At 41.0% G+C, this 16486-nt stretch overlaps 1 protein-coding gene across 1 annotated transcript in view; it reads right to left on the bottom strand.

Annotated features, from left to right (window-relative positions):
* Sdk1 (sidekick cell adhesion molecule 1) overlaps nucleotides 1-16486 on the bottom strand; it is a 920228-nt gene that overhangs the window by 569703 nt on the left and 334039 nt on the right. The window contains exon 2 of the mRNA XM_051205538.1: nucleotides 5676-5835. Coding sequence (XP_051061495.1) covers nucleotides 5676-5835 — 160 coding nt within the window. The remainder of the gene's footprint in view (nucleotides 1-5675; nucleotides 5836-16486) is intronic.

Below are 16486 nucleotides of genomic sequence, written 5' to 3'. Positions count from 1 at the left end.
GGCTGAGGCCCCAGGCTGAATACAAAGGGGGAAGTGAGCTGAACACCAGCACCGGGCTTGCTCTGCTTCTTCCTTAAGAACACATTTCTGCTGTCATGAATTTATCTCCAAGATGGGCTGTTCCTTCAAGCTGTGAGTCAAAACCCTCCTCCCTTAAGCTGCATTGGTTGGGCAATGGATTCCAGCAATTCAGAAAATAATTAACATAGCCATCTCTTCTAAATCTTTACAGCAGGGCACACAGCCATCCTGCCCAAGGTCAAAGAATCATGCAGGACTTTGAACTGGGATTCCAACCTAGGACTGTTCATATCACAGCTCTGGATGGCTGTGATAAAAAGTTCCCACTAAGTAGCTAACCAGGGGTATGACTATATTAGAGGAGGTCAAAAGTCATGCATGCTAAAGGGCAAGCACGTGGCAGAAACAAGTAAACAAGTGTAGGGTGATAAAGAAGAGAGGAACCAGATACACAGTGGGGATAAGAGTTTGTGAGGTGGAACCATGCATAGTGTGCAGACCAACGCAGCCAGCTTTTGAATGGGCTACCAAGACCAAAAAGCTGGGGTCATAGGAAAGTGTGTAACCACATGTGTAGAAGTAGGGCTTTGATAACACACACACACACACACACACACCACAGAATGAGAGTGACAGCAAGAGAGCAAGAAATATCCAGACAGACAGAGACAATCAAGGAAGGCTGAACATGGGCTATGGGTCACATATTATAACCTAAGGTAGATGAGGGAGTAAGGTGGCCATGTATTGAGCTAATGCTCCATGTAGTTGACTCCTTCTTAATTCATGAAAGGAGCATATCTTTTATGAAATTTGGGCCTCTTGAATTTTGTTGGCACTACTAGTCTCATCATGCTCAGAAGCAGAACATCCAGCATGACAGTCCTTAGGGAATGATGACTACAGAGGCAAAGCCTCAGGAGCTCTCTGGTTAGATTGCCAGCGTCCACATGGTGGCTCACCAATGTCTGTAACTCCAGTTCCAGAGTATGTGATACCTTTTTTGGTTTCCACTGGTACCAGGCATATATACTATATACAGACATACATGTAACAAAAATGTGTTTACACAAAGAATAAAAAATAGAGTAAAAAATTTAAATTAGATCAAATTGTCTGTTGTTACCAAGAAACACAACCATTAGTAAGACACACACAGACTAAAAATCAAGGATAGAGACAATCTATCAAAATCACAGAAGACTAAAGCAAGATGATGTGGCTATTCTAATAGCTAATAAAAAATGACTGTACACCAAAACTAGAGAGAAGGCTCAGTGCTGAGAAATGCCTGCTATGCAAAAAGGAAGACCCAAGTGTGAATTCCTAGCATCCATGAAACAGCTGAGTATAGCTGCACAAATATGTCTATAGTTGCAGTGCTGTTGGGGAAATGGACTTGTTGAGGTTTACCTAGCTGTAGACTTGATATTCCTCTCTGGCCTTTACATGTATACATACAGGCACATGCACCTAATGCACCTACATGCATGCGTGCAAACACATATACCATATACACAGTTACATATATTGTCACATATACATGTATATACACATAAAGAAAGAAGGCCACTACATGTTAATAAATGGCACAACTCATGAAGAAGATACAAAAACCATAAGTATATTCAACTAAAACAAACACTAATGGACAGAAAAGGTCATAGATATTCTCATACAATAGTAGTTGGTGCTTTCAATAAACTATTCTCATTTTCAGATAGGTCATCCAAACAAAGATCTGCAAAGAAACCCCATAATTAAACTGTATCATAGGTCAAAGGACTTAATGGAAGTATATGGAATATTCTGTTTAACAGCAACAGAATATATATCCTTCTCAGCAGTTATGAAGCCTTCTGTGGGGCTTTACCCGCCCAAATTAAGACTTAACAAATATAAAAACTACTGAAACTTTTAATCTTATCAGATCATAATAAAATAAAGTCAGAAGTCAATAAGGTAAGAGAAACCACAGAAACTACACAAATGATGAAGACTGAGCAATACACTCTTGAATGACCAGAAGGTCACTGATAAAATCAGCAAGGAAATTAAAAGTTCCAACAATCAGATAAAAATGACAGTACAACTTATCAGAACTGTTGGACACTGCTAAGGCAGTTCTAAGGAGAAATCTTTAGCAATGAGTGCTCATATTTTAAAACCAGGATAATACCAAATAAACAACCTAATAATGTACCCTAAGGTCTTCAAAGACCAGGGACAGTCAAGCACAAAAGCAGAGGAGGGCAGAAATGACTGAGATGGTAGCTAAAAGATTATTTCCTCAGAATCACAAACAAGGCTAACAAACCCTAGCCCAACTAACAAAATAGAAGAGACAGAAGATCCCAAATACTAAATCTAGAGAAGAAATGGGGGAAGTTATTTCAGATGCCAATGAAATTGAGAGGATCATTAGGATATACTTGAAAACTTATATCCCAAATTCAAAGCTCTAGAAAAAAATCTAAAAGAAACTGATGAATTTCTAGGCACATGTGATCTAACAAGTGAAGTCAAGAGGATGAAAAGAAACAGATTCATAAAAATCAACAAAACTGAACCAGTAGTAAAACATTTTCCAGCTAAGGGTCCAGAAGCAGATACTACAAAATTATATCTGATCTTTAAAGACAAGCTAATGTGAGTGATCCTCAAACTGCTCCATGCATGGCATAGTAAGGGGAATTCACAATATCAATGAAGTTGTTTAAGGAAGGCAGCATTGCCCTAAAATCAATCTCCCCACACACACACTATATACACACACATTCACACTACATGCACATACACCCATTTCCCAAATGAACACAGATACAAAAGTTATCAGTAAAATCCTTGCATACCAAATTCAAGAACACATTAATTAATACCACACACCACTACCATGTTGGTTCCACTTCAATATATGCAAATGAGCAGACCTAAGGGCAAAGTACATGATCGTTGCCATAGCTGTGGAAAAAGGCATTTGACAAAGTTCAATATCTGTTTGTGATTAAAAAGCCCTGAAGAAATGAAAAATAGAAGGAAAATGCATCACTACAATAAAGGGTACACATGACAAACCTACAGCTAATATAGTATATGGAAGAAGACAAAGCATTTCTTCCAAAGTCAGAGATGGGACAAGGATGCTCACTGTCTCCATTTTATCTAGTATAGTGCTTCAGGCTTAGCTAAAGTAGTGAGCCCAGAAGGAAAACAGGGACACAAACAGAAAGTCAAGAAACTGAATTATTCCTAATTGCAGATGATTTTATTCTATATTCTAAGATCTGAAAGACTATCATCATAAAACTCCCAGAAATGCACACACTCTCAGCACAGTAGCAAGAAAAAAATATACAAAAATCAGGAGTGTTTCTATATATCAATACCAAAATTGCCAAGAAAGAAATCAGGCAGAGCAAAAGAAAAAAAATTCTATCATTACACATAAGCAAGGAGGTGAAAGATATCTACAATGGGGATTTAAAACACGGAAGAGAGAAATTGAAGAAAAGATTAGACATTGGAAAGACCCTTCATGTTCATGAATGGGGAGAACTAATATTGTGACGATGTCTATGTCACAGAAAGTTGGCTGCAGTCAGCACAATACCCACTGAAATCCAAAATATTTCTTCATAGATCTGGGAGGGGGGGAAAGATCTTAAAATATACACTGAATTACAAATGACTTAAATTCCCAATACCCAACCTCAAATTATACAGAAGAGCCACAGTGACAAAGATAGCACAGCTCTTATACAAAACAAGACACACAGAAGCCACACTTAAATCTTCCCAGTCAGGAAAACCTAATTTTTGACAAAGGTGAAAAAAAAAATCATACATTAGAAAAACAACAGCCTTGTGCTAGAGAAACTGGTAGAATGAAAGTAGATCCATATCTCTCACTCAGCACACACACACAAAATCAATTCAAAATGGATCAAAGACTTTTATACAAGACCCAAAGTATGAAATTGCTAACAAAATTATAGAGAGAACGCTTTGAGACACAGGCACCAGCAAGGACTTTCTGAACAGAACTCAATAGCACAGTAAATAATTTCAGGAGCTGGCATGAGGGGATTACATGCAATTAAGACGTTTCTGCCCAGGAAAGAAAACAAGCATGAAGAGACAGCCTATAGAACAGGAAAAAGCTCTTTGCCAACTGCACAGCACACAGGGAATTAATATCAAGGTATATAAAATACTGCAAACATTAAACATTAAAAAAAACAATCAGTAAGTGTGATAGTGAACTGACTAGACAGAAAGAAGAAATACAAATGGCCAATGAATGTTTGAAAAAGTCTTCCTCATCATGAATCTTTAGGGAAATGCAAATAAAACCTTCAATGAGGTTCCACCTTACCCCAGTCAGAATGGCCATCACCAAGAAAGGACCAAGAATAAGCACAACCCAGTAACAAATTCTACTGAGTCTGTAGAGAAAGAGGAACCTTTATGATGCTGCTCAGAGGAATGTAAAATTACGCAACACTGTGGAAACATCAATCTCAAAAAGTTCTCAAAAAGCTAAAGTTAGGTGAAGTGCAGGACCCAGGTAAACCACTCATTTAGTCTGTACTGGAAAGCTGCTAAGTCAATGTACCTCAGAGATGTCTACATACCCATGCTTGCCACTGCACTGCTCACAAGAGCTATGAAATTGGATCAATCAAGCATCTGCCAACAGATGAATGGATAACATGAACACGGCACATATATTCAATGGAATGGCTTAAAGGTTGGTAGGTGTGTGTGTGAATGGTATATCTTAATATAGATCATGGAACTAGGAAGGGAATCATTGGATGGAAAGGAGGTTCCATAAAAGCAAAAGACAGAACTCTCTGTGGCCACAAAGGGACCTGGACAGAAAGAAGAGTACCGGGGAAGAGGACAGTTAGAAAATATACAATGATATGCACATATGAAAATGTAATAATGAGTTCTGCTGGTACATTAACTTCAATAATCTAAGAAATTTTAGTTTTCTTTTTTAAATACAAAGACCTGAGGCTGAAAGGCAGAGAGGTAGGGCTACTTCCCAGGTACAGCTACAGGTTAAACTTGCTTGGTCTCTATCTAGCTCTACCCACCCGACACTGGGCTCTGGAGCTAATGAATTTCCTCACACCCCTGTATCTGGCTAATTGGCCAGTACCCAGGAGGCTCTCCATATTCCCTTGGTTTCCTGCAGAGTAAGGGGGCTCTGCTCATACCCACTCAACAGCCAGTGACCCTTCCCCAGCCAAAGTGGAAAAAGCAGATAGAAAGGATTTTTTAACAACATGACTTCTGAAAGCTCCTGTTCTACACACTTTCAGAAAATGCCTGGATTAATTAGATACAAATGATGCTTGTAGGTGGAGCATCACCAAACTGCAAACATATCCCATTAAAGTACTGTGTGGATTCCTGTCCCCGTTTGTTTAACTAAATGGACCTACTATCATAAGTAGAATGATAGAAACCCAAGTGAAAACACCTTTCAGAATAGCAAGCCCCATTCTAACCACACACAAACTATCCTTTGACCCTCATTGCACTGGGATTTGATTCAGCACTGTCAATCTTTTGTCATCATGTCTGACAAGGCAAGGATTTCAACACACAATCTCACGATTTTATTTCAAGCCATCAATTACTTATATTCGCTGCTGTAGGTGGTGAGCTCACTGTCGTTGTGTATCCACTTGAATTCCAGAGGCCAGCTCCCTTCAGCCAGGCAGGTGAGGACAAGGCGGTTCCCTTCCAGATGGATCTGTGGCAGGCCTGGCTCCGTTTTGAAATATGGTGCAACATCATCTGAGATATTAAAAAAAAAAAAAAAAACAGAAAGAATGGAGAAAACTTAATGAAGCCAAAAATGAAAATAACCCAACCCAATCAGTAAATCAACATAAATAATAAATCAATTACACGAACATTTCTAATTTTCATCAGGAGCGATGAAGGCCATATAGCCCAATTAAGTAGTAAATAATCCCTGATACACTAGGCAAAAGCAGCAGCCTAGGAGATGCTTCAAAATGCCAAACGGGTCCATGAAATTATGAGGCATGTTCATACATGTCCTTCATCTTTAGAATTAATATTAAAGGGACATGCCAGTACATTTCTGCTCATGTAAGACACTGGTTTCCTTGTTTATATTTATTATTTTTGTGTGTATGGGACTACATACACACATGCCTGTACTCTTGTACAATGTGTGAGGTCACACACGTGTGAAGGTGCCACAGGCAGATGTTTGTCAGATAGCTTCCTTAGTGGCTAGCTACCTTATTCACTGACATGGTCTCTTCTGCGAACCCAGAGTTCAGTGCCTCTGCTACTCTAACACTCAGATTTCTATGGAGGCCCTCTGTCTCTGCCTACTATGTGTTGGGACAAAGGAAGTGCTACTAGTGTCTAGAGTTTATGCCTTAAGTGCCTGCCCTGCCTTCCCCTGAAGATGAACCATGGACCAGAGTCAGCAAGTCAAATAAAATAAACCATTTCTTCTCATGGTTGCTTTTGGAGTTTTATCACAGCAATAGTAGGTCTGTAGACTATCACTTGGGGCATAGCTCAGTAGTAGAGTGCTTGCCTAAATTTCCCAGTGAGGGGAAAATTATATAGTGGTGGGGTGGGGTATGGATGGGTGGTAGAACATTTGCCTAGAATCCCCAGTGAGGGGCTGGGGTGTGGCTCAGTGGTAGAGCACCTGCCTAGAATCCCCCAGTGAGGGGCTGGGGTGTGGCTCAGTGGTAGGGTGCTTTCCTCACATAGACCAGTTCTGACTTCAATCCCTGGCACCACGATAAGCAAAAAATGTGCATTAGTTCCATGGGATAGAGCATGCAGCAGCATTGAGAATATGAGGAGAGAGTTAAGACATTGTCACTTTCCCTTCTTAGGGCTGATCTAGATCACATGCAGGAATATAAACAGCCAACTGTATGGTGCTGTAATGAAATATGTCACTCAAATGTCAGGAGAATCCACTAATCCAGGCCGTTGGGAAGAGTCCCACCTGCTTTTGCTCTGAGCTGCTTTTTAAGTGCATCCTCAGGTTCTGATTGTCAACTGTGTGTCCAATTTCCCTTTCTGCTATGTACTTCAGCCCAAATCATCCACTCCTATGACCCAAACAGTGCAATAAAGCCGAATTGCAATAGATATAACTCTGATGCCTTGGGGTTCACTGAGCCGCAGGCTTTATTAATGGCCTGCCATTTGCTCTCTCTTTAACAATAGAAAAAGAAATGCCACTTCATAGGGTTCCAGTGTCCTACACGCATGCCTCATAAAAAATACATCTTTTTGAAGGAAAAAAGCTTTAAGATACAAGCTCAAGAATGTGAATTTGTGACTACACCTGACAGAACATCATCAATTTAACATATTATACAATGGCTTGGAATTTAAATGACACCGCAGTTCTATTCTTCATAGAATTCACAGGTAAGTACACACACCTCTACTATGAACAAATTACTATGCTGGGTACTGTGATCAAGTAGGAAAATCCTTCTTAAGGAATAGCTTTATATACTAGGCAAGCGAGTATCTTGTAATCTAAATGGCCATAGAATGGTTGTTAGCCCAGAGGCTGGCCATTCATTATAACAAGAAAGGAAAAGCACACATTGTTTAGGCCCTGTAATTTTAAGTGTCTAAATTAAAATTATCACTACAGATATTTTAGCATAACCAGCATGGAGATTTAGTTATGCCTCTAAGACCAGTGGTCTTTCCCACAGAAAAGCATACAGTTGAACTTGAAATTTAAAGGGGGCATGAAGGTAGTCATTATTGACTTAGAGCACAAGCACAGTGGCCTTGTAGCCACACCAACTAATTGGAAGGACCAAGACAAGAGGTAGTTGGGTAGTATGGCAATACTAATTGCACTACTAAGCTGACACGTAGAATGTACGGGATGTCCAGAACCTCATCTGGAATTGCATCTATCCTTTCCTCCTGCTCCCCTCACATGCAAGTGATCTTAGGAGATGCTAGAGAATGTTAAAATGGAACATGTTAAATCCAGATGCAGCCTCCATGAGGTTATCATCAGTGATAGAGTGGGGTATTATGGGGATATGATTGTTTTGATGTCACCCATGCTCTGAACACCCCATCAATTCACTGTGGAAAAAGAAGTTTGATGTATCAGTGGTGCCCTATCTATGGTGAAGAGACATTTGTCCATCTCCTCAGGAGAAGCTAAGAAAACACCTGGATCTATGCAAGGCTGCATAGATCCCCACAAAAGCATGTGATCTTTTTGTAGTTTACACAGACAGAAAAATGCCTGCAAAGATACACTAGGAAAAGAAAAGGAGTGAATTACCTAAGAGGTATTCGTGAGACTCTGATCTGGGGATATGCCAATGGTCCTTTCACTGTTCTTTAGGAGAATGGAAACATCCCAAACATAACCGCTAGACCCTGCCTCTCTCCCAAGAAAATGTGCTGAGTATATGATTACTTCTGTATCCCGACAATAAGCTCACTAAGTCCCTGTCCCTGGGATGAATAACCACGGAGAACCGTGAAATTTCCATTTTCACATACTTTTAAATAGAACGTAAATCATTTATGAAACAGAGAGTCTCATTTGTCTGGATAACACAGATTTAAGGTCCATTCAAAAGAAAGGACCAGACTTAATGTTCTCTCAAATCAACATCATAATTTTATGACGTCCAAGTCACTTCCCCAAATGGACTTTTAAGGTTTTTAAATAAATGTAAATGGATTTAACTTTACCTGTCCAATGCAAAGATAATCTTCCCATCTGGGAAGGGACTGAGACCAAATGACAGAGTAGAAGCAGTTGCCATGGTGAGGAGACAGGTACAAGAAGCCAAGGCTGAGCCTTGCCTTGTGGCTCTGCTTCCCGCACACAGACAGGGCATCTTCCTGGGCATTGTAATTATGTACTCCACTACAGAAAATGTAGAAGGGTAGAAGGGTAGAATGGACAGGAAGCAACCCCTGGGTACTAATAGCATAACTGCTGCTGAGAATCCAGCTAAGACTGGGCCTTCCTTATTATTTGTTTTTCAGTTACCATCACTATGTGTGGATGGTGTATGGGTATGCATATGCCATAGCAGTTAAGAGAATAATTTGTAAAGTCAGTTCTCTCTTTGCAGTTTTATGTGGGGGCCTGGGGAGCAAATGCAGATCATCAGGCTTGCATACCATGTGCTTTTTACCAGGTGGGCCACCTCATGAACCCTCCATCTTATTGGGGGATAAGGGGTGTGTTGCTGATTAGGCTAGACTGGCTGGCCAGGGAACTCCAAGAACCCTCCTGTCTTCATTTTCTTCAGCAATGGGGTTACAAATGCATCATCATCCCCAGCTTTTACATGGATGCTGCAGATCGTATTCAGTCCTTATGCTTGTGTGGCAAGCACTTTACACACCAAGTAATCCCTTGGCTCCACTACTCTGTTTTAAAGAGATAATTAATGAAGAATGACAGTCATCTTCCACTCAGCAAAGAAAGCAACCCTACCACAAACAAGGGGAGTCTCAGGCAGACAAAGCCCACATGTTCTGGTAAAGTGAGATGACGTTTATGAGGCACCTGCAATCAGCTCCATCAATCAGTGGGGGTCTGACAGGAAGGGTCCTGATCATGGCATGAATGGGCAATCATACTAAGCAGGACCTTTCATTACTGAACTCCACTCTGCCACAGCAAAATTCCCCAGGGCAACCAACTGTTCCATTTAAACCACTAATCTTCCTTTAAAAGTTCCTTTATATCAAGTCCCAACATTTTCATGCCCCAAGCTAAAGAATTTGCCACTCTCAGAAAATGTTATTATTTTTTTTCAAATTTCAGGGAGAAACAAAGCACAGGGCATAATGGATCACCTATGAAGTGGGCTGGAGAGCGTGGGTAGAAGATCCTGTTCTGGTTGACACAGCAATTCCCAGCTCTGCTGCCAGCAATGCGTCATACAAACAGGGAGGCTGAGAGTTTAATCCCACCAAATAACAGGCTTCCTCAGAACAGTAATATTCAAGGTTTTAAAGAAAACAATTATGCACTTAAAACATGCTCCTAAACATACTACTAAGTCCTTGTGTACTGTGATTAAGTCCACAGACATGCAAAGTCACAGTGTGATTGCTATAAGTGGACCCTGATGTTTGAGGGACATAATCCATATGCCTGAGGATGAGGCAATTCAAATTCACTTTGTATGACCACCATGTACATGCTTTCGTGGGTGGAGGTAGCCCCGAAGGATAAGAAAAGAGAAGAATCTGTGTTGTACAATGATCAAACTAGGTAATTATCACGCCTTAAAGATCTGGCAGCTGAGTGGGACAAAAGAGGTAATGGGGTTACCAGGATCAGATTATTATATGCATATAATTAACCTAAACAGGAAACAAAACAAAAACAAACCATAGAAATAGAGCTGGTCCTACATCATAGCTAATCCCCAGGCTCCATGTTCTTAGATGATCACAAATATCTATAAATATTTGGGGAAGAACAGGCAGATCTGGAAAATCATCCAACTTCTGCCTATGTCAGTTCATTTATTCCCACTCCCACTTGAAGGAAAAAAAAAGGTGAAAATCAGAAGTTCTGAGGCAAAAAAAAAAAAAAAGGTAGCTATTATGATCACACAAACACAAACATCATCAAAAGAAAGAGTCCAGGCCAGCTGGGCAGTGGCACACACCTTTAATGCCAGCACTCAGGGAGGCAGAGCCAGGTGGGTATCTGTGAGTTTGAGAACAGCCTGGTCTACAGTGTGAGTTCCAAGACATTCAGAGTTACATATAGAAACCCTATCTCAAAAAAGAAAAACAGGAAGGAAGGAAAGAAGGAAGAAACCATCCCATGGTGTCACACATCTGCAATCCCATCACTAAGACCGACTAGGACTACATGGAAAGACTGTGTCTTAAAAGACAAAACATAAAATTGTAAAGCAATGCATTCTGATGACTACAAAACAGAAGAATAAGGTATGCTTTTCAAGATGCTGTCTAATAAGCATTTCCAATGGGATGCAATTACACGTTGAGGTTAGCTCACTGCACACCCCTCTGTTAGCATCCTACAGTGTTTCTAGCCACCATAGAAAGGACCCATAGGCCATCCAAGCTCTGCACAGAAGCAGAGACCAAAGTCCTGAATGTTCACTATTATTCCAGTTACAAGGTTGCAAACACTCTCATTCCCAAGCACAACTGAATCTCCTGACTGCTAGGAGCTGGGGATGTAGCTGGCTCCAAGCCAAGGAGTTCACAGTCAAGAAATGAGGCTTGCAAAACAAGCCAAGAGCATCCCAAGAGAGACAGCTGAGGTATGAAGTTGGTGCTGACCTCAGCAGGGAACACTGCTGAGGTTCTCCCCACACCAAGGTCTTAGGTCCAGGAAGGCCAGGAGCTAGAGGGATACAGACCCAAGGTGAACCAGCAGTCTCAGTTACAGAGGATTGTGGCTCAGCAGTCTCCCTGATGATGGCTTTGTGGCATTTCTAGCTACTTACTTAGATATACAGTGGCTTTCAACAGCTCTTGAAGGCTTTTAAAAGAACTTTTCTCTGTATCATCCTTAGTGATAAAGAAGAATTTTGTATCTATAGTGTTATGGGAGCCTGCCCCCCACCCAGTGTGTGTGTGTGTGTGTGTGTGTGTGTTTGTGTGTGTGTGTGTGTGTGTGTGTGTGTGTGTGTGTGTGTGTGTGTGTACATTCACTTGGAGGCAGATGTCTATACTGGGTGTTTTTCTCAATTGTTTTCCATCTCACTTTTGGGAGCAGTGTCTCTCAGAGTACCAGGAGCTCAGATTCTACTTGTCTGACTGGCCAGCATTAGCTCCAAGGATCCTCATATCTCTCTGCCTACTCAGTGCTGGGGTTACAGGCAAGTGACATGGCCTTTTATGTGGGTGCCGGGAATTCAAGTACAGGCTCTCTTGTTTACATAGTGATCTATTTCTTGACCCATCCATCTCAACTCCCAGTAAATAAGAATTTTTACAAGTGCTTCTAGATTCCAACTAAGAAATAGACCTTAGAGCCAATTTGTTGGCTGCTGGGTCTGGTCCATTTGTGATATATAAGCAGACTTATAGGAACCTCATGGTACCTCAGGAGAGACCCAGAGAACATCCCGGAACACAAGGAGTAGCCTAGTGGAGGTGGCAGTTATTGCCAAGTTTGGTTTGGGATAAGGTCTGGGGACTTGGGCACCAAGGATTCAGAGCATAGTGTAAGACCCAATAGCATGCACACTAGACTGTCCGTCCTTCTCCCCATTACTCTCCTGCTCCTCTACTTTTTGAACAGGCATAATCAGAAGGGACAGGTTGCAGGTCAAAGTTGTATTGCAGGTTGAGGGGAAAGTTCCTCTGAGACAGCTGCACGCACAAGGACCTTAATTCCATATGAAGTCTCACATCTGAAAAGCCATATAAAAAGGTAACTTTCCACAGCTGGTAAAGATGGAACGAGGATGTGGCCCCAGCCTGTCTGGCTCCAGAACTGGCATGCTCAGACACTGTACTAACAATGAGGTGCTTCCGAATCTTGGCGATGGAGAATCTACAGGAAAGTCAACTTGCTTTATCGACAGCAATATTACCAGTTCTTACATTAAACGACCCCCAGCAGAAAGCAGGACCAGCTAAAAGGAGGAGGCTGAAACTCCCACTTTTTCTCCAAAGGAATTTTGGGTTTGGCCAGCGGCTTAGTCTGTAAAATGACTTCTGTACAAATATGAGGACTCGTGTGGAGATCCCCAGAACTCATGAAAAAGAGCCCAGCATGACGTTACACACATATATTCCTGCACCAATCGGATGGAGATGGGAATCATGGGGGCCAGCCTAGAGCAACTGTGAGCACCAGGATAGTGGGGGGGGACCCTGACTTAAAGCACAAGGAGGGGACCTCCTGAGGAATGGCAGCTGAGGATGTCCTCCAGCCTCCACATATGCACACATGTGCAAGCACATAGACCTGCACACATACAAAGGCTTACACTAAATGTCCCTAGATCTCTCTATAAAGTCTCCATGAAGCTTGGTGCTCAGAAGTTGGCTTAACAAATCTGGGACTTCCTTGTGGTTGGACCACAGCATCCACTGGATATTTGAATCTGAATGGGAGAATGGGCAACATAGGAGGTCCCCTGCAATTCCCAGCACACAGAACTACAAACAGCTTGCTGAGGCATCCAGCTGGTGGAGAAGTCAAGCTGATTATCAGCATTCTTTGAAATCCATGTGAATTAATGGCATATTTAGGGAACTCATGGGGTGAACCTAACCCTTCCAATATTTCCCCCTAAGAAACCACTCAAGCTTTTGGTAAGATTAATCCACAACTGAAGCTGATGGGGGGGAACATAAACGGGGTATTTATGTACTGTGTTCATGCTGCACTGCGCTAATCTATTTCAGCATATAAATTAATAACAAGAAGAGACAGTGGGACAGAAGCAATTCCCCATTCCTCTGAACTGAAATAAGCTTCCAGCTTTGCAGTATTTTATACTTCAGAGTAGAAGTGTGCTAAATTGTCATTTCTACAGTTTGTAGTGAGAAAGTATGGCCAAAAAACAAACAGCAAACAAGAAGGAAGTTATCAGAAATAGCCAGCCATTCGTCTTAGATATTATATCACATTTCTTCCAATGAGTCTTTCACATAACCCTAAAGGTCTAACTCTGACTAAATGTAAAGCCAAAAGATCCACAAAAAAAAAAAAAAAAAAAAAAAAAAAACCAACCAACCAACCAAACAAACAAACAAAAAAACCAGCTATGAGTTACTTTCTCCGCTGAGATGTTTGCCCATGAGTGAATGTGCATATCTAGTGACATGAACTCTGGGATTCAAAAGGTAGTTAAATGGTAGAAATTTCCTCAGACCAGGATAAAGGCATACGAAAGCAACTTCCCAGCATTTCAGATCTACCAGAACGAGAGCAGAGACTAGAGAGTGTAGGGCAACCGTGACTCTGCCAAGGAGAAGTGTTCCCACATCACGGCTGTTGACAGCATGATTTAGCAAAGCTGAATTTGATCTCAGTTCTTCCATTCCCCAGCTCTGGACTTTTGAATGCTATGCAGAATGCTCTCCAGTCCACAAAACATAAAAACCAACTTCACTAAAGGCAATGAAACTTTTGGCTTCCAGAGTCCATTGTAATTTCCATAGAAAATCATGGAGTGGGCTTAATTCTCACTCGAGTGAGTTATTTACTTGTATATTTATCACTGGAGAATATGAAGTGGTGAGCATTCAGGGCACTTATTCATTCATCCAAAAACAGTAACATTGCTCTCATTAAAAGATAACACAATGGGTATGCTTATGGGAAATATATTACTCCCAGACAAAGAATGTGAAAGATGGCATACGCTCAGGTATTTTCAGCACAACTCAATAAAAGGCATGGGCTTCTCCTTTGTGGTTAGGCTTTGTAACACATTGCTTCATTTGAAAAATGTTGAGTACCAGGCAGACCGAAACTCTGTAGTTGGGAAAGGGCACCCATGTTGATGCTGAAACCCAGCGAACAAGGGTCAGTTTCTGGACAACTGTATGATGAACCTCCACCAAGGGGGTGTCTAGTCTCTATTACATTGGAATCCTTTTGCCCAGCTTGTGCTCTGATTTTCTACAGTCTTGACATTGTTGGTTCGCTGCGTTTTTCAGCCTTCCAAATGTTAACACATGTCATTAGACAGTGTAAGAAATACCACATGTTAATTCAACTCCTACCTTATTGGGTCTTTAAATAATGGGAAATGTCAGGTTCATCATGGCACAGGCAAGACTTCAGAAACTTTCATCGTTTTTTACTTACAAGCTCATTTTTTATCATGAGCCACAAATATTGTCAGAGGCCTCCCCATTCCCAATGAAATGGGCTTATTTTTATTCATTTTCAAAAAAAAAAAAAGTGCCAAACACACTAGTCTGAATTAACATGGTCTGTCTGTCAGTTACAACTTCAAGTGGAAATGAAGAGCCAAGAAAAAGAGCAAGCTAGCTAGGCTGCCAGCTCAGATAACTCACAAGGACTCTGCCTCAAAGCTACCGTCATACATTTGCATGCAGCAGAAGGACTTTTTACGTAATTCACAATTGAACAAAGGATATTAAAAAGACATTTATCAGAGTCAAAAATCTAATGCAATTAATGATTTTTACTACTCCACCAAGGATACCCTTAAGAGAGAGATTTTTTTAAATCATGCTTGAAAGGGAAGAAGCATATGCCAACTGGAATCTGGCTCTGCTGCCTGTCTTAAGCTACCTGTTCAACTGCCAGACTTTTCCTCATGATTATTTTTGCCTCTTTGACAAAGAGAAAGCAAAAAGGTCTCTGTATATTACCAGGGAAGACTTTCAACTTCCTTATGTTTTCCTAACAAAGGTTCTCAGGTTCGCCAGAGTCGTCCCTTGGACATTGGCAAGAGAAAGGGGGCATGGAGAGAGGCATCAAGGCTAACATCTGATAAGCCACTTGGCAAAGAAGACTAGGAAACCGCTCCCATACAGGCTATATATATATAAACAGGGCATGAAAAAAAGAAGCCTGCTATATTGCCATATATATATGCTCCAGAAGGTAGTCTCTCCTGGTTCAGTGCTTCTGAGCCCATACCTTTCCTTGCCCACAGCCATCCTCAGGAGCACCCTCCTCTTTTTTGTAATACTGTCTCTATTTCTGTCACTAACCACCTGTCCCTGGTGTACTGCTTTGTACAGGGGTCCCTGATTCATGCAGATAATAGGAACACACTCTGGGAACTGCAGTTTATCTCGGGATTAAGTCAGTTACCGTTCACAAAGCATTCAGCTGCCACGGAAGAAGATCTACCTGCTAGTGTCTATTAAAGCAGGGTTTCATGGAACAAAGCTGCATCTTCCTATGGAATGTTGGATCTTGAACTTCATCCAGAACACATTTGCTTCTGGCTTTCTAAATAGCACACATAAATCAGACTACAGTCTTTTACGTCAATAACTATTAAGCCAGAGAAGTTGTTCCATTTAAAGAAAAACAGGTGTTCCTATTTTCAATTACCTCAGAATTCCAGAGAAGCTGAAATATTGATTTGATTATTTATTCTTTCACTCAACAAATATTTATTAAAGACCTACTAGGACTCCTATGAGATGAGAATACAGATGTAAACTTAAAAACAGAACAGAATAAAAATTCACACCTTTGTGAACTTGTCCTTTAGTGCTGGAGATAAACAGTAAACAAGTAAGGAAAATATATAGGACAGTCTGTTTGGTGAAAGCCTATATCTCTTTTGTACAAATTACTTCATATGTAGTTGATAAATAGAGAGCCGATATGGGTATGAAGCTGAAAGTCACACTGATTTATGCATCATTTCCCCCCAGAATATTAATGCTGCAACATTTGCACGAACAAGTTTTATCATTTGTTAAAGAGGGA

The sequence above is a fragment of the Phodopus roborovskii genome, unplaced genomic scaffold, assembly GCF_943737965.1.
Source record: "Phodopus roborovskii unplaced genomic scaffold, PHOROB, whole genome shotgun sequence".
NCBI lineage: Eukaryota > Metazoa > Chordata > Mammalia > Rodentia > Cricetidae > Phodopus > Phodopus roborovskii.
Note: the sequence above shows the minus strand (reverse complement) of the source record. Positions and strands in the feature narration are given on the sequence as shown.